This window comes from Parambassis ranga, chromosome 1 (genome assembly GCF_900634625.1).
Source record: "Parambassis ranga chromosome 1, fParRan2.1, whole genome shotgun sequence".
Classification (NCBI taxonomy): domain Eukaryota; kingdom Metazoa; phylum Chordata; class Actinopteri; family Ambassidae; genus Parambassis; species Parambassis ranga.
In genome coordinates this window covers 201,385-227,005 of record NC_041022.1, presented here as the reverse complement: position 1 = coordinate 227,005, position 25,621 = coordinate 201,385, and the positions used below count along the sequence as shown (strand labels likewise).

General features: G+C 44.0%; 1 protein-coding gene across 2 annotated transcripts; it reads right to left on the bottom strand.

Moving 5' to 3' along the window:
• Positions 1 to 237: 237 nt before the first annotated feature.
• LOC114438135 (myosin-11-like) lies at positions 238 to 22,026 on the bottom strand. Of its 2 annotated transcripts, XM_028409278.1 has the most exons (41): positions 21,883 to 22,026; positions 18,783 to 19,147; positions 18,419 to 18,575; positions 14,683 to 14,710; positions 12,015 to 12,114; positions 11,870 to 11,896; positions 10,071 to 10,163; positions 9,922 to 9,985; positions 9,517 to 9,615; positions 9,162 to 9,305; positions 8,973 to 9,068; positions 8,760 to 8,878; positions 8,484 to 8,636; positions 8,214 to 8,387; positions 7,928 to 8,101; positions 7,705 to 7,819; positions 7,397 to 7,590; positions 7,138 to 7,259; positions 6,983 to 7,052; positions 6,749 to 6,909; positions 6,550 to 6,658; positions 6,124 to 6,462; positions 5,900 to 6,037; positions 5,697 to 5,820; positions 5,446 to 5,617; positions 5,122 to 5,334; positions 4,859 to 5,003; positions 4,567 to 4,773; positions 4,386 to 4,490; positions 4,155 to 4,307; positions 3,801 to 4,049; positions 3,498 to 3,710; positions 3,180 to 3,392; positions 2,931 to 3,092; positions 2,684 to 2,812; positions 2,517 to 2,605; positions 2,312 to 2,435; positions 2,021 to 2,229; positions 1,814 to 1,922; positions 1,536 to 1,708; positions 238 to 820 (listed from the first exon to the last, which is right to left on the bottom strand). In XM_028409278.1, the coding sequence occupies exons 2-41, from the start codon at positions 19,122 to 19,124 to the stop codon at positions 691 to 693; spliced, it is 5,937 nt and encodes a 1,978-aa protein (XP_028265079.1). In that variant the 5' UTR covers positions 19,125 to 19,147; positions 21,883 to 22,026; the 3' UTR covers positions 238 to 690. The 2 variants fall into 2 exon arrangements, with proteins under 2 accessions (XP_028265079.1, XP_028265088.1); XM_028409287.1 differs by lacking the exon at positions 11,870 to 11,896.
• Between the last annotated feature and the right edge of the window lie 3,595 nt (positions 22,027 to 25,621).

Below are 25,621 nucleotides of genomic sequence, written 5' to 3'. Positions count from 1 at the left end.
AATAGATACAAGGGGTGTCTTGTAAACATTGATTACAATGAGATTGAGCTGGTTTAGGGTGATTTTTAAACATGTACAGTACAGAAAGATATTTAAAAAGTAGGAGTGCCCAATGAGCTCAAACAGCTGAAGATTGTCTGAACGCGATTGGTCATTACTGGACTAAAAGTTCTGGGCACATGAAAGGTGCAGATAAAAGATGGTTTTAGGGCTAAATATTTGCTTCTTTGGGTATAAACTGCAGCTCTGAATGGAGGCAGACTGGGTAAGGAAATATCCAATCTGAGCCCATCTTAGTGCTGCTCTACAGGTAACAGCAGTCACAGGCAACAGGTTGACACATCAGCAGATTTACATGATGTCTCGGCTTCAAGTGGGTGTTATTAGAAGCACCTATTTTGGTGTACACAACATCGCATAGAAAAATCATTCAGTGCAGTACAAAACAGTGTAAAAAAAAAGGAACAACAAATCACACATCAGAGCCGCCACAAGGTGATGTCAAGTCCTGATTGTTCTGTGCTAAGAAAAGGTGCTCTGAAACAAGAGGACAGATCAGTACACTACAGGACATGGGAGAAAATATATATTTTAAGTGCTATGGAAGACCTAGATAACAGACTCATGAAGTTATTCTCTATTTTAAGTGGCGGACCTTGCTTCGGAAAGGTAATTCTGATGTCTGGCTTTTTACTCCGTGGACTTTGTTCCATTGTAGTCTCCTTGGGAGTCAACTTCCTCCTCCGAGGCGTCCTCGACCACCCTTCGGCCTCCACCCATACGCCGAGGTGCACTGCTGAAGGAGGGCTCGTTTCCACGCCTAAAACGCCACAGAGGTGTACACAAGACACAAATACAGACACACACACACAAAGTAGTCACAGTGAGAGGGCGTGGTGTCTGTGCTGGTTAAGGATGGTTTGCAAACCAGTCGGGTGTCGCACACTGCAAGGAGGCTCACAGGATGTACAGTGCTGTGCTTAAGCACGCTGTTATCTTTGTAACTCATTTAACTTCTTGCTCAGCAAAATGAGTTTGGTTTATGGCAATTAAACCAAGCACTGAGAAAAATATGGCCACAAGGGGGAATGGAAGGAATAACAGCCGAATAGTGAGGCATGAAAAATATGTAACTTTTCAGGTGAATATTAACAGATGAGCCATATTTCTCTCAGCTGAGGCTACATGAAGGTAACAGGAGCATTTAGAGTGCATGGGGAATGAGAGGCTTTGGTTAAATCATGAGGAATGGTGATGAGGTCACTTTTAGGCGCAGAGGTACCTGCTGTGTTACTCCTTGGGTTCAGGGTTGCCTCTGGAATAGAGATGAACATGATTGTTTTGCTTGTGCTCAGTAAATGTAACTAGAAGTTGAATGTGCTCGAAGACTTTTCAGTTGTTTTTTTTAATTTAAAAAATGTGTAAACTTCTGAATTTCTGCTGCAGTACTGTTGTCCTCTTGTAGCACTGCAGCAGGAGCAATGGACACAGCACCTGTTTCTAAATGAAGATACATGTGACTCTCTGGCTCTTACCTGAGTTTGCTCTTCAGAGAGTTGACCTCGCGGCTCATGGCATCGTTGGCCTCAGTGGCTTCGTCCAGCTCCCGCTGCAGCTTCCTGCGGGCAGCTGTAGCACGCTGAGACTCTTCCTCCAGCTCCTCTAGTTGCCGCTTCAGCTGCTTCATGCGAGTGTTTGACTTTTCCGCCTGGTGAGTGAGGAAACATGCTGACCAAACCATCGCTGCATGGATGTTTTGCACTTTGAATGGTATGACAGGGCCTGTGTGTATGGATGAATTCAGGGGTTTTACCTGGTCTTTGTACTGCTCCGCCTGTTTTCTTTCGTCCTCCACCTGCATAATCAGGTCCTTCAGCTTCTTGTCCTTCTGGCGCATGCTCTTGGCATTCGCCTGCTTTTCCCTGAGAAGATGGACAGAAGTTCACTCTTTGAACTCTCTCTCTTTGATAACGACACACTGGTGTTCGTGCCATGCTTTGTGTGTCCTCCTGCCCCTGACCTGTTCTCTTGCTCCAGCTGCTCTTCCAGCTGTGCCACTTTAGCCTCCAGAGCAGAGATGGACGACTTGAACTTGGATTTGACCTGGTTCTCCATCTCCTGGACTTTGGCCTTCAGCTCCTTGTTCTGTCGCTCCAACTGCTGCCGAGCGCTGTCGTTCTTCTGGGAGGTGCTGCGCTCCATCTGCAGCTCGTTGTTAAGCTGATCCACCTACACATACAACAGGAGTGCTCAAGCATCTGCTGTTTGCTTTACTCCTCCAAGACTCAGGTAGCTTCTATAGTCTCGTCACCTGCTGTGCGCTTTTCCTCAGCCTGTCATTGAGAATCTCCATGTTGCTCTGCTCCTCCTCCAGCTCCTCCTCAAGCTGAGAGATCTTAGCTTCCAGGCGTCGCTTCTCATCTGCCAGGGCTGACCTGAGCATGACAACCACAGCAGAAATGATCTTTTTTTCTGTTTGTTTCCCAGAAGAAAGGCAGCATGAACTCTCCACCTACTTTCCAGAGGAGTTGCTTGCCAGCTCATCAGAGAGTTCATCTCTCTCTGCTTCTGCTTGCTTCCGTGCTCTCTCAGCTGCAGCCAGTTCCTAGACACAAAAGAAGATGTGCATGCTCAAAGCCTCTGCTCTCAGAAAGGTTTTCTTGTTAGGAATCTTCAGTGTCACCTCCTGCAGCTGCATGAGCTCAGCCTCCAGACTCTTGGCCTTCTTCTCGCTTTCCTTTGCGGTGTGTAGCACCTCCTCCCGTGCAGCACGAGCCTCCTCCAGCTCCCTCTGGAAGTCCTTCATCTGGCCCTAGACAAAGGAAGAGAAACAGAAAGTAATATATTAACCTTACATATTTACAATCCTTGGATTATGCAGCAAATACATTACCTACATAATAAACATAATGTGTTTTTGCTTTGCTCACCTGGAGCTTACGCAGTTGCTTGATGGCCTCATCTCGTCCCTTATTGGACGTCTCAATCTGTGACTCCAGATCTTTTATGTCTGACTCCAACTTCTTCTTGGAGGCTGCTGCCACAGCTCTCTGTTTACGTTCATCTTCCAACTCTGTCTCCAGCTCCCGAACCTGCAGCCAGTTAGTTGTTAGGAACCCTGGTGCAGCTTGGATCATGTTCTTCAACAGAAGGATAAAGAGTTTTAATGCTAACTCTACCTGTTTGATAAGCTGCCTCTTCTTTTCTTCTCCCATCTCATCTCGTCCTTGGAGGTCTCTCTCAAACTGGGCCTTCAGGGCCTGCATGTTGACCTCCAGACGCAGCTTAGCATCCTCAGCTGCCTGCAGCTCGTCTTCCAGCTCCTCCAGCTGGGTCTTCATCTCCTCCACCTGAGCTTCCAGGCCTCGCTTGGACTTCTCCAGCTCGTGGACCTTTCATCAATGTATTTTCAGGTTAGATGAAATACTCTACTACTGAGTTTGGAATGCACACAGATTAACTAAATGAGAAAGACCGAGTGTTGTTTCAACACTAACATTTTTTCCCACATCATCCTTGGAGCTGATTAGGTCCTCCATCTCCATCCTCAGAGCCTTGTTGGCTCTCTCCAGCTCCTCTCTGCCATCCTGGGCTTCTTCCAGAGCCCTACCCAGGGACAGAGCCTTGGTCTCCTTCTCTCTGGCCTCAGCTTCGGCACGGTCTCTTTCTTCTGCATATTTACTAGAAATACTCTTCTCCTCAGCCAGCATCTGGGGGTCAGGAAGGACAAAGAATTGAATTATTGATCGAGTTTTTCTTTTAAAAATAATTTTACCTTTCAGTTTTCTGACTTAACTGACCTGGTCAAACTTCTTCTGCTTCTTCTCCAGGTTTGACACGATCTGCCTCTGGTTGTCCAGGTCCATCAGCGTGTCCTCCAGCTCCTGCTGGAGACGGTTTTTAGTCTTCTCTAACTTGTCGTATGCTGAGGCCTTCTCCTCAAACTGTGTGTTGGCTGTCTCCAAATCTCTCTGCAGACGTTTCTTCCCTTCTTCCAGGAGCTCGATGTTTCCTGACATTTCATCCAACTTTTTCTTTGCATCCGATAGCTGGACCCAGATTAAAGCGGTGTTAAGTCACTGAATAATGCCCTACACACAAAAGAAGACATGCATGCTAAGTTTTTACAAAACTAAATAGCTGGCCAATCTGACCTGGATGTTAAGGGTAGACACATGTCTCTCCACATTTCTCTTGGCCTCCATCTCCTCTTCAAGCTGCTCCTGCAAGCTGTTCTTGTCATCTTCAGCTTGTCGCAACTTTGTAGACAACTGTAGTTTCTGACGTGTCTCCTCAGCGAGCAGCTCCTGTAGCAGTGCATCAGTTCAACAGTGACATCAAGGCTCTGTTATATTGTATGGTATGTGTGTTTGTGTTAAAGTTACCTGTGAGTCTTGTAGTTGGGAGGTGAGACTGGTAACATCTTTGCTCAGTTTGATGTTCTTGCCCTCTGCTTCATTCAGTAGGTTTGTCACACTCTCCACTTCAACCTGTACAGAGGTAAACATGAGGGTTCTGGGACTTGTTTTTTAAATACATATACTACTACTACTGAGTGGTATTTACAGTCAGCTTGGAGCAGCGCTCGCCCAGCTCAGCCTTCTGCTTCTCGCTGTCAGTGAAGCGTGACTGCAGTTCTGCCACCTGACCTTCCAGCTTCTTCCGTTTGTATTCTCCGTCTTGTTTGGCCTGGGTCAGTGAGCGCACCTCTATAGTTAATTCTGATGTTTCCTTCTCCAGAGCTTGTTTAGCTTTTTCCAGGTTTGACTTCACCTGAGCAGAGAAGGGAAAGAGTCAATCAACTCATAGCAAAGAAAAGCCGGGTGTAGAATAGTGTATGAAATGACTCAGGGCCTACTCGTTTGGACTGCTCCAGCTGCTCAGTGAGCTCCTCCACAGCCTGAGTGTGTTTCTGTCTCGTCTCCTGTATCTGAGCTTCGTGGTTCCGGTTCTCTTCTTCAATGGCTCTCTTTAGCAGGGTCACCTCTTGCTCACGTTTGGCTCTACAGAAAGACACAGATCATGCATCTTACATGTGCATTTCATAAACAGCAGAATGTTTATGTCTTTGCTTTTTCACTGAAATTAATGTTATGTATTTGTAAAATTCCTGTGACCGACCTCAGTTCCTGCTGTGTGGCAGTGGTGTCCAAGGTGTCCTCGAGCTCAGATTTGAGGGCCTCCAGCTCCTCTCCGAGGTCCCGCTTGATCTTTTCTGCCTTGTTTCTGGCTGCCCGCTCAGAGTCCAGGTCCTCTTGCAGGTCGGAAATGACTCCCTCCAGCTCTCTGATCTTCTTCAGAGCATTGTTCTTCTGCCCAGTTTCATCTTCTAACCTGAGAGGAAGAAGAGAACATTGAAGACAACAAGTTAGCTTGACGGAAATAATACGTAACCCCAAGTAATCTGTGACACTGTGTGACTCAGGAGCTAACTTCTGACTTTACCTGGCCAAGGCGTTCTGTAACTCCTCCTCTTTCTTGGCAAGCTGAGCTTTGAGGTCAGCGATCTGGGCCTGCAGGTCGGCTATCTGCTCTTGTAGGTCATTTGACTCTGCCTCTAATTTGCGCTTCGCCTTGTCAAGCTCCTGACGACTCTTTTCTTCTTTCTTCAAGCGGACTAGTACAGGAGAAGAAAAACATTCAAAAATGTATATTTTTCTGCATCAGTTTCCAGGGAATGCATGAATGATCATTACCTTCCAATTCAGAGATCATGGTCTCGTGTTTATTTTTGAGCTTTGTGAGGTTCTTAGATTTCTCTTCTTCCTCTGCCAGGTTGGCGCTGAAGTCTGCAATTCTCTCCTCCATCAATTTCCGCTCCTACAAGACATCACAAAGCAGGTCAGCTAGTTCTAATAAAACTGGTGTCTTATTCAGAGCTCTCTCTCATATTTCTTACCTTCAGCAGCTTGTTGTTCTGATCCTCCATTACCAGAATGTCATCCTCCAGCTTTTTGATCTTTCCCTCCGAGGTAACCCTCTCCAGCTGCAGCTTTTGACGGGCATCTTCTTCCTCTTCTAGATGTTCTTCCAATTCCTAAATGAAAATGGACAAAGCTCAGATTTTGCAAAAAAAATCAACTTAATAATAGCAAGTAAGCAATAAAGTACAGAGGTGTAGACCTGCAACTGCTGTTGCATCTTCTTCTTGTCCTCCAGCAGTGCCTGAGCACGATCTTCCTCTTCATCCAGTCTTGCCTCCATCTCATGCAGGATCTCCTCCAGCTCCTGCTTTTTAGCTGCCAGACGGACCCTCATCTCCTCAGCCTCGGCATACAGCTCTGTCTCTGCCTGCAGCTGCTCCTGCAGTGCGTTCCTCTCCTCCACAGTCTGCGTGTGTTTCAAGGAGATTTCTTTGAGCTCTATTTCAAACTTTGAAGCGACTTCCTTGGCTTTCTGCAGCTCTTCCTCTTTTAGACCCATCTCTTCCTCCTGTCGGGTCACTTGCAGCAAAGGCTTGACCTATGATGCAGAATGATATTTATTGTAGTACTAAGATTCATTTAGTTAAGTACTTGAAATGTGTGTCTAATTCTATTCAAACCTGACCTTTGTGAAGAGCCTCCACCACTGCCAGTTCCTGAGCTTGAGGTAGGCTGCACAGTTCCTCTGGATCACTTTCATGGCTGTCAGCTGCTGCTGTCTCTTGGCAAATGCCCTTAAATACACAGTGTTTGTCAGTGGAACCATTATATTTTGTCTGTCTGTGTGTGAGCGTGTGTGTGTAAGAAGGCTTCTACAGTCTTACTTTCTGGCCAGGAAGCCTCTAGCTTGGGCCTGGAAAGCAATGATGATCACAGTGATCTTTAAGTCTCTCTCCTCCTCCAGCTGAGCGAGCACTCCTGTGCGGAAAAAGATTTTACTCTGTCCAATCCTGTAAAGGTTGGGGTCCAAATCCAGGTGCTTGATCTACACAGACAGGAGATTAGTGGAAGAGATGGGTGTTGAGTGCCCCCCCCCATACTGCAATAAATGAACTTACCATGAGGCAGCAGGCCTGTTTGCCATCCATGAACCCTTTGGGAATAGCATTAGCAGCCAAGATCTCATAACTGTGAGGAGACAGGGTGATGTCACATTTAATCTGATTAAAATTAGCCACAGAATTATTATGAACCTTATTTAAACTGGACTGACCGCTGGCGGAACTCCTGGAAGACAATTCGGTTGGGGAAACCTTGTCGACAGATTCTGATTCCCTCCAACACACCGTTACACCTCAGCTGTTCCAGCACCAGGTGAGCGTCTAACTTCCCAGCCTTAGAAGAACAGAATTTATGAACTAACCACACACAACTCTGCCAATGGGAACTGTTCAAATAAGTTCCAGAGGATGCCACTGTTTGCCCTGTTCTAAAAGAAACATGACAGATACACAAGTTGTATTTGTCTTTACCCTTTTCTCGTGGTTAGGGATGATGCATCTGACAAAGTTGGGCTGCGTGTTGTGCAGCGTGGTCATGAGTTTTGCCAGAGACTCTTTGTAAAGTTGACCCACTGTGCGGAACATCCCCTTCTTGGTCTTTGAACCACTTGGCATGGAACTGTCAGACATCTTGGCTAAAGTGTCAAGACCCACCACTCTGTCCGCTGAAAACCAAACACACAGAGAAATCCGCCTGAATCTTCTGTATTGTATGTTTAAGGTTTTTCGGTATCTATGGGCAGTGTTTGGATAGAATTAAGAGAGAGCAGATGTCTCACCATCTTTCCAGAGATCTTGCACAAACAGGCTGGAGGAGCTGTTGAGCAGTGCTGTGACGTTGTCATTGAGAGGGTCCATGTTCTTCGTCAGCCAGGCTGTGGCATTATAGTCTACCTAATAACAAAACATCAGTCTTATGTAAGCTCTTTGTTGTTTTGCAAGATGTCATCAATCAGAACACTAGTTTGACAGTAGAACATAGCCTCATCTCCTCACACCCACCTTTCCAGCATAGTGTAGAATAGAGAACTCTGTTTTGTCTTTGAGCTGTTTAGGTTTGGCAAATTTCACATGGTTCCCTTGTGTGTTCATGAGTTTCTCCACAAAAGAGATATCTGTGGCTTTGGGGAACCAGCACTCTTCATCCAGCAGCGCCAGGATGCCCGGGGGGTTGTTCTGGGGAGAAAATGCAACAAAGTGTGACCAGAAATCTATCAACTCTATCAGCTCTTCATACTACTCGACCTTTTAAGTGGACTAGAACAAGCACTGTATTTTTATTACTCACTGGTCGCTCAATGAGCTCGATGCATGGCTGCAGGTCGAGGCCAAAGTCAATGAAGTTCCACTCGATGCCCTCCCGCTGGTACTCCTCCTGCTCCAGGATGAACATAGTGTGGTTGAAGAGCTGCTGCAGCTTCTCATTGGTGTAGTTGATGCACAGCTGCTCGAAGGAGTTGTCCTATAACATCCAGAAGACAGAGATGAAGACACATATCACATGTACCTTCAACGTGTCAGAACCTCTACACATAAGAGCTGATTGTTATGTGTATACCTCAAAGATCTCAAAGCCAGCAATGTCAAGGATTCCCAGGAAGGAGGCTCCCTGGCGTTTGGTCTTGTCCAGGGCCTTGTTGACTCGGGACAGGATCCAACGGAACAGACGCTCAAAAATCGCTTTAGCCAACGCTTCAATAGCAAAGTCAGCCTGAAGAATACACATGCGGAAAGAGCATGATGTGAATTCAAACTGACAGGTGTGAGACATCCTCTTCAAATGAAGATCTGTCACAGATATAACGCATTTCATGCAGCTCACTCTTTGTAGTACCTGCTCTTTGGTCTGTGCCTTCTGCACCACCTCTCTGCCCACTTTGATACGAGGGGTGAGGATAGCTCGAGTAAAGTCTGTCACATTGATGCCCTGGAGGTGACACACTTTCTGGGCAGCTAAAGAAGCAGAAAAGAAATGTGTTATTCTGTCTTCTGTTGTTATTTTGTTCACTTATAGACTTTCTTATAGTAGGAAACTAAGCTGTCTAACCGGTGTTGTCAGGCATGGTGGCCTGCTCTTGGTTCCTCTCTTTCTTGAACTCAATGTTTCCCAGCTGCATGACTGTGGAGCAAACCTTCATGATATCTGCAACAGAACAGTAAGAGGGGAACCAGCATTAGAAACGCATACTCCTTGTATCCTAGCAACAAATCATCGCATTAAAATGATCACTTATACCAATTCTCTCCTCTTCGGTGAAGCCCATGATATTCATGGCCTCCATGGTCTCTTCGTACATCTCATCATCTTGCTGGCCAGGGAGCTGAACATGGCCTGCACTCAGGAAGCGGTAATTGCTGAAGGGCTCCAGAAGAAGCTCCTCTGAAAAATAAAAGGTTTTCGTCATTAATTTATCCATCGCTGAATGATTTCAATGATTGTCATTTCAGTGTAGGATTGGATGCTCTTCTGTGAGTTTTAGATTATCCTGCAACCCTGTGGCCTCACAGTTCCATTATGATGAACTAATATTGAATTGAGACAAAGGAAGTAAGATCAGATATGATGTGAAAAATATCTATTGTTGTCTTACCACGCAGTTTGTCCCTGGCACCAGCAATCATGTAGTAGAAGATGTGAAAAGCTCTTTCTGTTTTTGCCTGCCTGATGCAGCGAGACTTCTCCAGTAGGTCTGCGAGCAGCCAGCTGTTAAAGGATAATTACCTGTTGTTCTGGAGGGTCCAGTCTGAATTATACAAGCTTGAATCACAGTTCCTACAGTTTAAAGCAATTAAAAAAAAAAATCAGTTTTAAGCAATTTCCCCCTGGGATCAATAAAGTATTTCTGATTCTGATTAAAATAGTAGTTTAAGGGTGTGAAATGCATTATTCTGCACTACAGAATATTTTGGGAAATATTAAAACAATGCAATATCTTTCTTTTGGAGACTTTGATCCACTCTGTTGCTCTTAGGGTTGCAATACAGATAAAGGATACAAGTCTCAATGTTGGCTCCAACGATGTAGCCGGTCACATCAAAGTTGATACGGATGAATTTTCCCTGTGAGAGTTTGATGAAGAATGTAGAAATTACAGGATGCACATCATAGCATACAGCTAGAAAAACTTCTCCCCAGAACACGTACAAATCTGGAAGAGTTGTCATTTTTGATGGTCTTAGCGTTTCCAAATGCCTCCAGGATGGGATTGGCCTGCAGAAGCTGCTTCTCTAGCTCCCCCTAGTGACAACAGTGAAACAACAATAATATTACTATTAAGCACTGGTTGTGGTGATGGAGTGCAGGTGGTGTGTGGGTGGGAATGATATGGTTCACAGTGGGTAATGTTTAGAAGAAGGGACTCCTCACATGTCCTGACATGGATATCTGTAATAGGCTTTAACAATATTATTCCACACTAATCTGCTTTGATTTTCTCTCTCCATCAGCTATGAGAGAAATTGTTAAAATGAGGAGTTGAAGCAGCAGGGCGATGCTGGGTCAGAGAAGGCCTCCAAATACTGTTACCAGCATAAAGATGTTTAATAAACCCTGACAGCGTCTTTGCATTCAGTGTGATGGCAAATTGAAATCATTCTGATTCACAAACACACTTCTAGGGGTGATTTGTTACCAGCGTGACTGCAGGGCTCGTGGATGTGTGGGTGGAGCAGGGAGATGGTGGGTAAATGAGGCGGACACCCCGTCACTCTGCATTGAGCTAATCCACCTGATCAAAGTGGTCTGTGTTCGCCTGCATCCAGGTCAGGTGCTTTAGACTTCTACATAAACTCTGTCTTGCTGCTTTGTAAATGAGCTAAAGCCATGAAGAGGAGAGGAGATGCACATGTTTAGCACATACCTTTTTGCAAGGTATGTGCTGTGTTGTAGCACCGTCCATGTATTGGTAGTTTTGTTGTCCTGATCACAAAGTTGTATATGTTGGAAGGAAAAGCAGGGAGATACAGACCCGCTGACGAGGTGCAGTTCAGAGTTGGCAAAGCAGATAGAAGTGTCCTGTTTGTTTAAGTCACTGGAGGGAAAAGAGAGAGAAAGGAAAAAGGAGAAACAGAGCACGGCAAGACGGCATGAGAGAAAAAGGTACAGCTGATGGGAAGAATTTTTTGAATTTAAATACACATACTTTAAAAGCAGAAAAGTTCAGACAGAAAAAGCAGGGGGTTGGAGAAATGCCTGAGGAACAGAGGAAAGAAAGGGAGATAAAGCCAATGCTATTTTGGCTCAGGCGACGTCCGTGGGAGCCTCGGGGTCCTTCAAAGGACAGCATACATACACAAGCCCAGTATTTCCTCTGGGACACAGACACACTGTGGCTGTGCAGGAACAATTCTAATACCTACCCCGTAACCAGACCAACACCATCACATGCATCATGTCCAAACAGAACAATAAAGCCCCAGAAATTAAAATGATACAAATGTCAAATAGTTTCCTTTTCAGAAACAATAAAGCCCACAGGACCGGGACAGCCGGTGGCCAATCTCAGGACACCGGGCAGTCAGGAAGATGGAGAGGAGAGGATTCAGGGGAGGGGAGGAGGCTCGTGTTTGATGCATGCTCACACTGTGCTCGATCTGTGAGAGACCTTTTCACTGCCTGGGAGGTTAATAGAAGCTCCTCTGGCAGTGAAAGGGTGTCCATAAGAAGGATAATGACAGAAAACCCAACATGATAAACCAGTTCAGGAGGAGGCAACACTAGATATCCATCCCTGGACAGTTTAAGGACTGAAAAGTGACTGCGAGTCACTGCTCATCGTCATGCAGTCTGAATGATGAGGGATGTTAGCGTAAACTAACAGAAGATTTCACATCTCCACTGCTGTGTTCAGTGACACTATCTTCATGCACTTTTCTAACCCAAGGAAGGAACACACACACAACACCACACACAAAAACCCACTCCAGGCATCCCCCTTTACTCACGTAGGCAAACTGTGATCCTGCTTGTTGCTATTTGGAGGAAACGGTAATATACAGGATTAAACTGGGCACATCCTACATATGTCATAGAGTGAGGGAACTGGCTGACAGATCCTAACTCACACCAGTGCTTTGTGGACATACTTACAGCACTGCTGTCCTTCTTGCCTTTGTGTGAGGAGGCTACAACAGCCAGATACTGGATCACCTTCTTGGTGTTCTCCGTTTTCCCAGCACCAGACTCCCCACTAGAGAGGGAAAAAGGCAGGATTAGTAGATGCAGAGGAGAGAGGAGAGAAGTAACCATGACGATAAGCAGCACTGACAGGTTGTACGCTCACACTTCAAAAGCCCAGTTTAATTGAATAGAAATCATGTGCAGGAGAGATAACAGGACGAATGCTCCAGACAAAGCATGAGAGTACAAATGTATGAGGAGCAACATGACAAAGGCCATCACACTCCTTCAATTATAAAGAATGTGCTCTACTTCTAAAGGCAGTCTGTAGCTCAAACACTTTCAAACAGAAGCAAGAGCACATTCATTCTACAGAGACGATGACACTTGACACACAGTTGAATAATCCCAGAGCCATCAGACAGCACACAGATACAGGCTCAGGCATGGCCCATAAAAGGGATGCGATGCTCTGTGTGTTAGTGCTTGGCAGCTCACAGAGGAATCTGATTACTCTCTCTCCTGTTCAGGTCTGTACGGACATTGTAAGGACACCCTATTGTAGGCAGGAATAAACTGACTGGACAAGAAGTTTTCATCTCCTCATCCAGTTTACACTTTCTCTTTGCACAGGATTATGTTCACACCTGAAAAACCCCTACAAAACACTTCATTCCTAATTATTACATGTAATGACTCTGGACTCTCAGCAGACCCTGAAACACAAACTGCACCTTTTTTTGCAACATCCTGCCACTTTATGACCGATGTGTTCATTCAATCAGTCCACAGTTTAAAACACATGCACTGAACATCAGACAAAGGAAACTGGTGCCCTTGCTGAGATGATGTCAACATCCTCCTCCCTAGTCACTGTTGTGTGTCCTTGGGCAAGACACTTTACCTGCATAGCCTCCAGTGCACTCACTGGTGTATGGCGCTCTTTGCTGGGCTGCCTTGAGCAATTTCCCCATTGTGGGACTAATAAAGGTTTCAATAAACAATAAATAACATGTTGAGAATGGATTTATTTGCTTCCAAACTCTTTCCCATGGCAAATGCTACTGTGTGGAGGAATTTCACTAGAATCACCAGAATACATCCAGAGACTGGAAAGTGTGAAATTAAAAGCTAAATTCAATCCAAACTGCAGTAATGATATATGTTTAGATTTGAGACTTTAATACCTAGAAAAGTGCTAAATATTGAAAAGCTTTGCCCACCATGGATCAGTTCTTGTTTGATCTGGATGCAAACAGATACAACAGTCCTCTAACAGTTGTAAAAACACTAAAATGCACATGTGCTCACATGCAGGAGGAAGATGTCAGAAATGACACATTCCATGTGCTTCACCAGAACCACTTCTCCCATGTATGGCTGCAGACGCCTGCCGAGGCTCAGAAATGTTCCAGGCTGCACAGACTTGAGGCCGAGTTTGGGTTTCAACTATGCTGTCATATCACAACTAGTTTATCACTTATAGTCACACACCAACGCAGATTTGGTGTTGTTAATGTTAAAACTCCAATATCTACACATTTCCAGGGATTATTCATCAGTTTAAATGTTGCACTTATTTGCATTGCGTACATTTAGTGTAGTTTGGTCAAAATTATTCCAGCATTACATTTTGAAATCAAATTTCTGCTTTATGACATATTGAGATTTTCTTTAATATGAACCCTAATAAGCTGAATGCCCTCTAGACCCATTACACTGGGGTGAAGGCAGAAATCTTCAGCCTGTGTCCTTCTGATAAAGAAGCTTAACAGTCGAGTTGGTTTGATGCGATCAAAGAATTTGCTGCATCCTGGTTTCAGTACATTTAGAGTAGAAAGAGGAAGAACCTTTTCTCTCACTTCCTTTTCACTAAGTCTATTGTGGGAAGAAAGCTACTCCAGTTAATCTCAATAATAGTAGAGGAAATGTTAACTATGCTAGTAATCAGCCAGTTTAAATGGCTGTAGTAGATCCATTTAAGGTACTGTTTGTGATATGTGACGTATTTTGACATGTTTGATTTTAAATGTCCTCCCTCCCTCCCTAGTTACATAAGTGTGCCATACATTTACACTGGATAAACAGAGAGAGCACAGCCAGGCGGGTGTACGGGCCGTGAGAGTGAAAAATGAGTTTGTAGAGGGCAACTTGTTAGCCTAAAACTGTTAGCCTTGAACTGACTTATGAACCTCTTAGACTACTAAAGCAAGCAAATGAATCATTTAATTTCTATGAATTAAAAGTCAGGTCCAGGTCAGTCCAAAGACCATGCTACCACTACCAGACTAAATGAGCCAGCTTGTCTCTGGATGTCCGATCGCCCAGTCAAAGTTCTCAATAATTAGCCTAGAACAAATAAACAAACAAAATGGAGCCCAAACATTTGGAGATCTAATCTGGTTCTTCCATCAGGGTCCGGGACACACTTCCTGACCAAGGGTCTGAGAGGAGAGTAAGGCCATGGCTCCTCTGGGAGTGCAGGAAAAACTGAAATTGGGTGCTTAGAGACGCGAGAGGTACTGTATGTCATTGGTTTGATTGTGTGCTTACACAGGCATTATGTAACTTCCACGCATACAGACAATGGATGAGAAGAAAGTTAAAGGAAGGTGACAGGAGGCAGATGTTGACTTACGTGCAGAGAATGGACTGATCCTCACGATCTGTAGGAACAAGGACAGAAGAGTGTTAGATGACATTTACAACCCATTCTGCAAACATACGGCAGTGAGCATTAGATTATAAACCGAAAGAAGAGACCTATTCTCCTCTTTCCTTCTATCTTTTTACTTTGTGTTTGGAATGCACGATCGCTCTGTGAAACTACAAGCTTTTCTCTAAAAATAAATATCAGCCTAGTGGACATTTTAAGACACCGGCTGGGACTCTGGGCTGTATGATTTGTAAGAAGTCCCCTGTGCTTAAAGAAACATGCAACAAAGACTTTGATTTTTACCCCTGAATATCAAATCTGAATGTGCGGAGCCATGACTCATTACACTGTGTAGACACACTCAGTCCATGTAAGGCTAAAATGTACCAGTGATCTCTGCTACACACCACTCTCGGGGGAGTGAGGGGCATAACTTCTGCTGTCAGCTTTGATTGTAAAAGATCAAATGTCATGTGACGCAGCCTCTTGAACCATGTGACACCTTGGAGATTTTTTTTGCTGCAAAGATAACGTAACCCGTCATCACACAAAGATTGTGTAAGTCATCATCCACTCATGCAAGGCGCACACACATTTGTGTGGATATTTTTTGAGAGAACATTTACTGACATATAGCATTTACGGTGCACTAACCTAAGTCCTGATCCAGGTGGCCTATGATGCAAAACTCGCAAAAGCGCAAAACTTTGCTATTCTTAATCAAGCCATTTATTTTTACAACCTCATAACACTGGCCAGACAGTGCTGAGGTTATTAATTATGCCTCACATGAACACAGAAGTTGAAGATGAGCAAAGCAATCCAATCATGCACTGGAGCACAGGAGCTATCCAATGGTGCAATCAGTACATTTTTTTATAATGGTGTTAATAGAAGATTTGTGTATTAAGTCAAGAATATTGTGTCATTTTTGACCACTACATTTGTTTTTACATACACTACAGCAATCTTTGGATCCTTTAGGACTGCTATATTTCTGTAGTAAAATGGTTTTTGAGGATGGACCAAAGCGGTTTCTATTTCCCCAAATGTCCTCAGTCCCAAGGTCAAACATAGACACACACACACACACACACTGTTACACAGCACAGCCTCCCTGTGAATTGTAAACTAGCACGGATGCTGTTTTTCCATGTGGACTTGAGTTTGGCTGCTGTTCCTCTGGTTCCATTCCTGACACAGACACACACACACACACACACACACACACACACAATGCAGCCTGTTCCCTCTCTGGACTTCCTAATTAAGGCAGAGAGAGAGAGAGAGCGAGAGAGATGAAGAGAGATTGATAAACGATAAATTATCCAAAAACAATGCTCACACTATTACCAGTAAACGAGTGTGTTTTTGTTTATTACTGTACCACAATTAAGAACACTTGAAAAAAAGAGTCTGAAACATCTGCGAGTGTGAAAGTCTCTACACCTGTAAACTCTCGGTGCAGAAGCATCCATCAGTCATCTGCTGCAGGGGACAGCTGTTCCCTATGGGACTTTCACATTTTTATCTCTAGGACATCAAAGACCAAAGTACAATTTTGGAGAGCTTGAATCTGAGCCAAGGTTGGAGAAAGAATGTTTCAAAGCTTAGGGAAGTTATCTGGACTTGCTGCAGTTATGCACTACTTGCACTCTCACATGTGAATTTTTCATACAACAGCCTACAGCATCCTGCATGATTAGCCACTATAATATATCATGGGAAATCCCAACAGCATATCAACAAATACGACTTACTGCAAGAGCAACTTCTCTTTAACATGAGGCTCACAGGGGGTTTGTACATGTTTAGTTATAGTCTTAACCATTTGTTTTTCAGAGACTATTGAAAGCATCTACACTAAGATTATCCTGATGATTTACAGATTATTCTTTGAATCACTAAGAATTTAAAACAAGCTTTCCCTCTTAAAAAAACAGCGCAGGATTAAATATTAAGCTTCAAACATTCATGATGATAATATAAGATCAGACCTTAAATCCAATGTCTATAAACAACAAGAATAAATTCACCACACAGACCTTTAAGCCCTGTACGGTACAGGCTGTGTGACATGTCTGATATATTCTAATTCACGAGTTAATTGGTTTAACTCGTTTCCAACTTTCAGATTATGATTTACAGTCTAAATGGGTCGTCCACAAGATGAAACATCAGTGGTCATTTCATATATCATGAAGCTGAGCAAATGTTTAGTCTGACATAAATGCAGGAAATCAACACGCATTCTTTTTCCTTGGCACAGAATGTCCTGCGTGACTCAAAAGGATCTCTGCATCTGCATGGGTTTTTAAGCAGGGATGGGCCTAAGACAAGTCATCCAAACACCCACACAAACATCGATCAATCCTCCCTCCATCTTGTTTACTTGTGACCCAGTGTTTACACACCATAGCTGAAACTGGACTGATAAACACTGATTTCCTGTGTACTGGTTTTCAGGTGCTTTTAAATCCCCTGATGTACACATCAGTGACAGTCACATTCTCAGAGTAAGAGAGGGGATTAAGGTGGATTATCAAGGAACCATCAGGATATGTATGTTGTCACTTTCAAAATAATTCAGCAAATAAACATTCAGTCTTCTGTGCCAGGGTAATTATCCACAGATTAGAGCTGTAAAATAACTGTAGATCCTACAGTGAGTAAAATCTGCCATCAGACTTTGGATTAATCAGACTCTATTATCCACAAGTCAGACACGCTAACATTAGCTACTATTGTTATCATACCAGTCACATCCTTTGATCGTTGAGTGGAGGAAAGATATTCACTGATGGATAACACACTGTGTGTTACTAATGGTGAAGGCAACCTCACAAAGTAAATGTTGGTATTTATATCTAAGCTTCGTTGTATGCTATATTTTTATTGTCTTTTGCTAAAATGTGATGTTTACACAGGTGATGTCTAAGATAATCCTACGTCTTTGGAGCTCTTTAAACAACGGCTGTCTAACTTACTGTAGTACTGTCCACACATCCTGTTTCATGAGGGAAAAAGTAGAGTCGCAAACTCATTTAACAGGCCCTTTTTAAAAAAATCATAGCATTTACACTAACAACAACAAAAATGTTTGAATGAGGAAGGGGGGATTCTGTAACAGGAAACGTTTTACTGCCCTCCACCCATCTTTCCACCATCTCTTGATCCAGATGTCAACTCCTCTGAGAGAACATCCTCACGTCAACATAAAATCCAGTGGGCAAGACCCACTGGAAACTGATTCTCTGGGAAACTAGCCACTTACTAAAATGTAAGCCATTTACTGTAAGCATGACTCTGACCAGGGCCACTATCGTCACCTCTACGAGAGACTGACTCTTAAATAGGCCATAAAACCCATCTTTCATGCCCTAAATCCAGCTTGACTGGTACTCAGCTTGAAGCAGGCAGATGGAGCTCAGTAGTTTCTTTTGGACTGCACATATTAAGCACAGTGATGCTGCCATTTGGAGTTCAATTCAACTCAATAATACTCAAAACTCAATAATCATAGTTAACATGTGGCATCACCAAGCCAAAAGAGTCTTTTAACGGGCTGATACCTCAACGATCAGTAAACAGGCCGAAGTGACAGCATGAGGTCAGCTGCTTGCTGCTACACAGTGTGCTTAACTATATTACAGAGCTAACATAACTATATATGGAATAAAGGACAGTGAATGAGGTCGGACATGGACAAGAGGCTTACCTTGCATCATGTTTCTGTAGGCGTTATCAGCGATGGAGTAGATATGAGGAGGGACTTCATGTCGCTTTTTTCCTTTGTACATGTCAATGATCTTCTCTGAGTAGATGGGCAGCATTTTATAGGGGTTCACCACCACACAGAACAGGCCAGAGTACGTCTGAGGTCAGACAGCACAGGAAAGATGAGACTATGTGTGTGTAAATGGTGAAAATGCAATAATGGCTTTTAAGTTCTTTAGTTCCAAGACATAGCACAACCTGAACCCTTAGTTACTGCATTATCAGATAGAGAATCATATGCAATGAAAACTTGGAAACAAACATCTGGATGTAATGTTTCGTGAGTTCACAGGGTGCATACTTACATAAATTAGCCCAGAGAAGTACCTCTCACGGAGATTGTGCAACACAGAGGCCTCGTTCAGGCAGGTGAGCTCGGCCATGTCTTCCACCTTGCTGAACTTGGGTGGGTTCATCTTCTGGATGTCATCCTTATTGACTGTCATCTTCTTAGCGTTATCTGCCAGCTCCACCAGCACCTCGTCGCCATGCTCCTCCTTGATACTAGCTGCCTCGAAGCCATGCTTCTCTGAGGGCACCCACACCAGCTTCTTGGCTGCCCAGTCAGCCTGAGCCATGGGGCTGTTCAAGAGGTCCTTGTCAACGAAAAGGAACTTCTCGTCGTCGCTTGGGGTCTTCTTGGACATCTTGGCTTAAGGTGGAGGGCCAGCTGACAAAAAGAACAAATGAACTGCAATGAGTGTTAGAAAGGAGTGAGCTAAAGAAGAGAAGAAGGATGGTAGGCAGGATGTAAAAGACTTTCTGCAACTTGTGGCTGTAGCTTAAGGAGTTAACATGTTTGATTCACTGGGGAGTTCCACAGTGCAGCCATTCTCACAGACCTCCACCCCCTGTCGACCCCACACTTCCACACACACCACAAGGGAAACACGCAAACAAACTCCCTCCATACTGTAGATGGCAAGATTTTGACTGGGAAATAGATTTTAATTAACTCGACAGCTTTATCTGGAACACTCCAAAACCACTAATACACCGGTGTTTTCTTATTCTCGGTCATTAAGTAATGCCTAATTGACAACATCCATTTTTTTCTACGTCTCCATCTCTACCCCTCTCCCTCTCTGTCTCCTGCTAGGAGGATTCAGTCTCGTGCTGTGATGACCATATAAGGGCCCCTTCGCTGGAGCAGCTCTTTTCTGCGGACCTAAACAGCAAGGCAAGTGAACTCCCAAACAAAGCCCATATAGGGAATAGTATGTCTCATGCCGGCCTCGTCGTTTACTCCAAAATGATAACAGCAAAGGGAGAGAGGGCCTGAGGGGGGCCCAGGGCTTTAACAACCGTACTTCACATGGGCCTCTAGCGGCATTCGTTTTTAAAAGCTGCAGTCAGAGGTGAAATTGTGAGCAAGTGCCTGGGACTCAGCCATGTCTGGGAGCAATACAAGAACCATACATGCACCTAACTCATATAAGCCTATTCCCACTTCTAAAATGAACAATTTAACACCACTTCCTGGATTCCTGATTCATTCATATCCACAGGCAGTTACTTCAACCCCCTCCAAGCTGCTGTACTCTGAGACTGGCACACACTTTGAGTGGGAACTATGCAGAAAAAGAAATAACACTAACAGTCCTGAGAAAGCTTATGAATGCACCCCAGGGATCAATCAAACCAAACCACCCAGAAAGGCCTGAAAGATGCTGCATAGGTATTAGAATAATCAGAACCAGAATGATTTATTAATCATCAGGGGGATTTTCTTTCAGATATAATAGAAAAGGCTTTTATTTATTTATTGTAACATGCCACATATACAACAACATTCACAAGCAACAGAGACTGACACTTCCTGTTCGTCAAAAGCTGCATAGCTGCTGGCTGGGTCCAGCAAGATGAGCACACTTCTGAGAAAACGAGGGGACCAGCTGATGCTTGGATGATGAGCCATTTCCCTGGATAAAAAGTAAACAGACTTTTTCCTGACACTCCTCCCATGTTTAAGCAGCCAGTCCATGTGCTGCTCCTCATTCCCTTTAACTTTCCTCAATAACCAAACATAATACCTTGGTAAAGCCTCCACTCTCACTCTCTGTTGTGTCAACACAGTTTGTGCTCAGTCAGTGTATTCTGAAGACAGCTGTCTGAAGCCGGGCTGACAGGAGACAGTAAACAGACGAGCTCACAGGCATCACAGGGCAAGACTAAAATACTCAGAGTAACTGTATTCAATTACAGATACTCTGAGTATTTTTAGGACTAAATATAGTTTTAAAAACTGCTGCCTGGTTACCTACTTAGGTAAACTACTAGCTTGCTAAGCAGGCCTTAGCAAACCTGCACCATGTGCATCATTTTAGATTTAGTCCTACCTACTACCATATCATTTATGTTACAGAAGTGTCCATTACATGTATTACAGATATAATATTAAAACACAAATTTGAATACATCCACAATCACAAAGCAGCAGCATATTTTTTTTTGTTCTTGGCCACAATTCACCACCAAGGCTGAGTAAGAAAAAAAGAGAAAGCAAACCTATAATGAGGCCAATATACAGGATAAATATCTCTCTGTCAAAAAATAAACGAGTGGAAATATCACCCAGGAGACCACGTGACCTTTCTATTTGAGCTGCAAGGCCACAAGGATTCTACTCATTTCCTGTACCATGTGTTTCACAGGCGTTCTTGCTGTTATCATCTTATTAACACGCTTATGATGACTGTGATAAGAACATGAAAGGGATTAAAGGATGTAAACAGATTTCCTGCAGAAAGTTCTATTTAAATGCAGTATAAACCCAACAAGACCAATCTTCTCTCTTTCAAAGATATCTCTGGTTTTGGACTGGGAAAGGTCTGTCAGCAGCCTGTCCTACAGAGGCTAGGCAGACAAAATGATTGCAAATATTCTGGATTATTCAGTTTGGCTGTATAAACTAGGAGTTAATTTGCAGAAATATTAAAAGAAATAGAAGCAGTGAAATGAGCCAGGTCCCTCAGGAAGGATTCACTGAAAGCTGTCCTCATTTGTCCTGTCAAACTGAGATGAGTCTCAGCTGTCTGTGCCACAAACACCAACATGTTTGACAGGAGCAGTATGATCCAGCCATATTTGGGAAACAGGAAACTGTTAGAGGCATGTTTGAGCCTGATGGCCAGACTTCCATTCCTCTGTAAACTACAGCACTCACAGGTACACTGAGAATAAGCCGTATTTCACACATGTTTGTTACATAACTGCCAATAGCAGCCGTGATATATGTTCATTTATCCACATACTTAAAATAAAAACAAAACATTAGCTTATTGTGTGAGCTAACAGGCTAAAGCTAAAGAAATAACGGTTATATTTAGCATCCTTTTCCGGTAATTTAAAAGAGTTGTGAGAGTGGTCAGACAAGTGCAGCTCGGTGTCGGTGTGAATACTCACAGAACGAGAAGCAGCTTTGCTTTCAGGGAACTTTGGATATTTGCAAAGTTGGACTTTGGAGAAGCGTTGACGAGGTACTCCCAAAAGCGAACAGTCCAGATGACCCCCGTCAATTTCAAAGCCTTACTATTTAAACTGCGCACTGTGAAGTGAGGGTGGAGCTGCTGGAGCCGAGCCTCCTGCTCCACCTCCTCCTCCTCCTCCTCCTTCTTCAGCATCGTCCGGTCAGGCAGCATCCGTGAGAGGGGGGCAGGAGGCAACGGACATGCGCACTGAGGGAGGACACCAGCAGCAGCCTCCAGGAGCTGAATGAATGGAGAGTGCTGCTGATGGAGGATCAGTCCCATATGATGGAGGGTCAGTCCCATATGATGGAGGATCAGTCCCATATGATGGAGGGTCAGTCCCATATGATGGAGGATCAGTCCCATATGATGGAGGACTGAGGATCAGTCCCATATGATGGAGGGTCAGTCCCATATGATGGAGGACTGAGGATCAGTCCCATATGATGGAGGGTCAGTCCCATATGATGGAGGGTCAGTCCCATATGATGGAGGATCAGTCCCATATGATGGAGGACTGAGGATCAGTCCCACATGATGGAGGATCAGTCCCATATGATGGAGGGTCAGTCCCATACGATGGAGGACTGAGGATCAGTCCCACATGATGGAGGATCAGTCCCATATGATGGAGGGTCAGTCCCATATGATGGAGGATCAGTCCCATATGATGGAGGACTGAGGATCAGTCCCACATGATGGAGGATCAGTCCCATATGATGGAGGGTCAGTCCCATATGATGGAGGACTGAGGATCAGTCCCATATGATGGAGGGTCAGTCCCATATGATGGCGGATCAGTCCCATATGATGGAGGATCAGTCCCATATGATAGAGGACTGAGGATCAGTCCCATATGATGGAGGACTGAGGATCAGTCCCATATGATGGAGGATCAGTCCCATATGATGGCGGATCAGTCCCATATGATGGAGGATCAGTCCCATATGATAGAGGACTGAGGATCAGTCCCATATGATGGAGGACTGAGGATCAGTCCCATATGATAGAGGACTGAGGATCAGTCCCATATGATGGAGGACTGAGGATCAGTCCCATATGATGGAGGATCAGTCCCATATGATGGAGGGTCAGTCCCATATGATGGAGGATCAGTCCCATATGATGGAGGGTCAGTCCCATATGATGGAGGGTCAGTCCCATATGATAGAGGACTGAGGATCAGTCCCATATGATGGAGGACTGAGGATCAGTCCCATATGATGGAGGATCAGTCCCATATGATGGAGGGTCAGTCCCATATGATGGAGGACTGAGGATCAGTCCCATATGATGGAGGGTCAGTCCCATATGATGGAGGACTGAGGATCAGTCCCATATGATGGAGGATCAGTCCCATATGATGGAGGACTGAGGATCAGTCCCATATGATGGAGGGTCAGTCCCATATGATGGAGGACTGAGGATCAGTCCCATATGATGGAGGGTCAGTCCCATATGATGGAGGATCAGTCCCATATGATGGAGGATCAGTCCCATATGATGGAGGACTGAGGATCAGTCCCATATGACACTCAACAATAAAATGGAAAACACCATCACTTCCTAATCTCTGTGTCTTTGTGTTTTCTGATCTTACTTATGGTATCAGTGTGTAATGCAAGTATTTACTCCATTACTATATTCTGTATTTTTATTTAATAATGAATTCCATATGTCTGTCAGATTAATAACATTTGTCATATTGTTATATATTAAATGACCCACGGAATATAAATATAACTGAGCATCAAACACAAACAGTATTTTTTTGCCGACACAATCGTTCATTTTTCTTCAGGTTTGAAATTGAACAGGGACATTACCAGTTAAGCCTTGTGGCCGTGTCCTCCTGTCCCACTCCCTGAAGGGGTTTATGGATTATGCAATGTGTTCCCACTCCTCATAAGGCAAACACGCCATCCCCGGCACAGGAATCCCCTTTTGCTGTAACCTCCCAATAAGAGAGTTTCCCCTCCAGTGCATGACTTATAATTAGCCTATTCTCTCTTTGTGCATGTGTGTGTTTGTGTGTCCCACACGTGTCTTGTGTCATTACGCACATCACATTCCACAATCACAAACAGCCATACCCGCCCTCCGCCCTCCTCTGTCTCCAGCTTCTTTCCAATGGAACTTCCTATATAAGGACACTGTTCTATTTGCTCCAATAAATCACCCTGCCGGTTGATAGCTGTGGCCTGTTTTGTGCCAAAGTGTGTGTGTGTGTGTGTGTGTGTGTGTGTGTGTGTGTGAAACTTGATGACAGACCAAAGTCTAACATGAAGGACCATCAGGCACCTTCTGGCCAACATCAAGGAGGTGTCATGGTGCTCATGAAGGAGGAACAGGCACTGAAAAACTCAGGAGGAGACAGGATGAGAGATGAGGCAGAGGGAGGGATGAAGAGAGCTGGATGAGGAGGAGGAGGAAGAGGAGGAGGGAAGGAAAACAGCAGAAACACTGAACAGTGTGGTTGCAGTATGTGCCATATAAGGAAAGTGGGGTCTGTATGGAATCTCTGCAGCTTTCTGTGTTCCTGTAGCACAAGCAACCACCCCAGTGACTAAATATGGTCCAACAGCAATAGCATTGTTCAAACAAAGGCTGTTAATTACCTGTAGGACACTGGGACTGACAAATGGCTTACACTTTCAGTACAGTGCATAATGGCAACTCCTTGTATGTCATTTTATTGCTGAGAGTATTGGAAATTTGATTTTGCAGCTCTTAATCTGAGAAAAATAGACAATGCATTGCACATTTGATATTACTGCATGGCTGGAGTCAGTGAAAATCAATCACTTCTCTTTCATGTGCCGATCACCTGGAATACAGAGTAATGTCTGACCAGTTCTTTTAGAACTTTAGAGCAATGAATACAGCAGTAAAAGGCTACAGGGACAAGCAAGAGGCAGAGAGAATCAACATGAATGAGCAACACATGTGTATTTGTCACAATACATTAAACTCAGAGGGTTATCATATCTTTTATTGTGGATAATTAGCCACTAAATTACACACGATATGTGAATAAAAAAGGCAGGACTCACATGTAAGCAGCTCACGTCTCAAATTAAACAGAAGCAGCTTGATGACGTACATACGGACGGTCTCTCAACGCAGCGCAGTACACCAACATACATTAAAACATATAGGGGGAATGCAGAAATACTTTGCATTCAGCATGCTTAATGTTTTGTTTTTTTAATTCACCCCTGGTGTCCATAGATGGCCATCTATTGGAGAGAAAATATGTTTATGGATATGTTTGACCCTGGTGGAATGCAATTGCATTTCTAATTTGAGCCCCGGGGGCAAACATCAGTCCACTGTGCTGCAGTCAAAACTATTTATACAGCTGCCACTGCCACAGTGGAGGAGAAGAGCTCCCTGTTATAGGGCAAACTGCCATTCATACAATCATGTGCCATTGTTCAACTTCCTTTGCAGTTTTTTTTTTTTAAGAGAGCACTCATGTCTGGCGATCCGGGTTTGCTTTGAGGGATTGATTCTTTCTGGTATAGCAGCAGTAGTCTATGTTTTTTCTTTCTAGATGGGGCTGCATCAAGGAGGCAAAACACTCCCTTTGTTAAATATTATGGCCTAATTCTTTAAATGGACTAATCTGAGTGTTATGATCTTACCTAAGCCTCAATAATCAAGGATAAGAG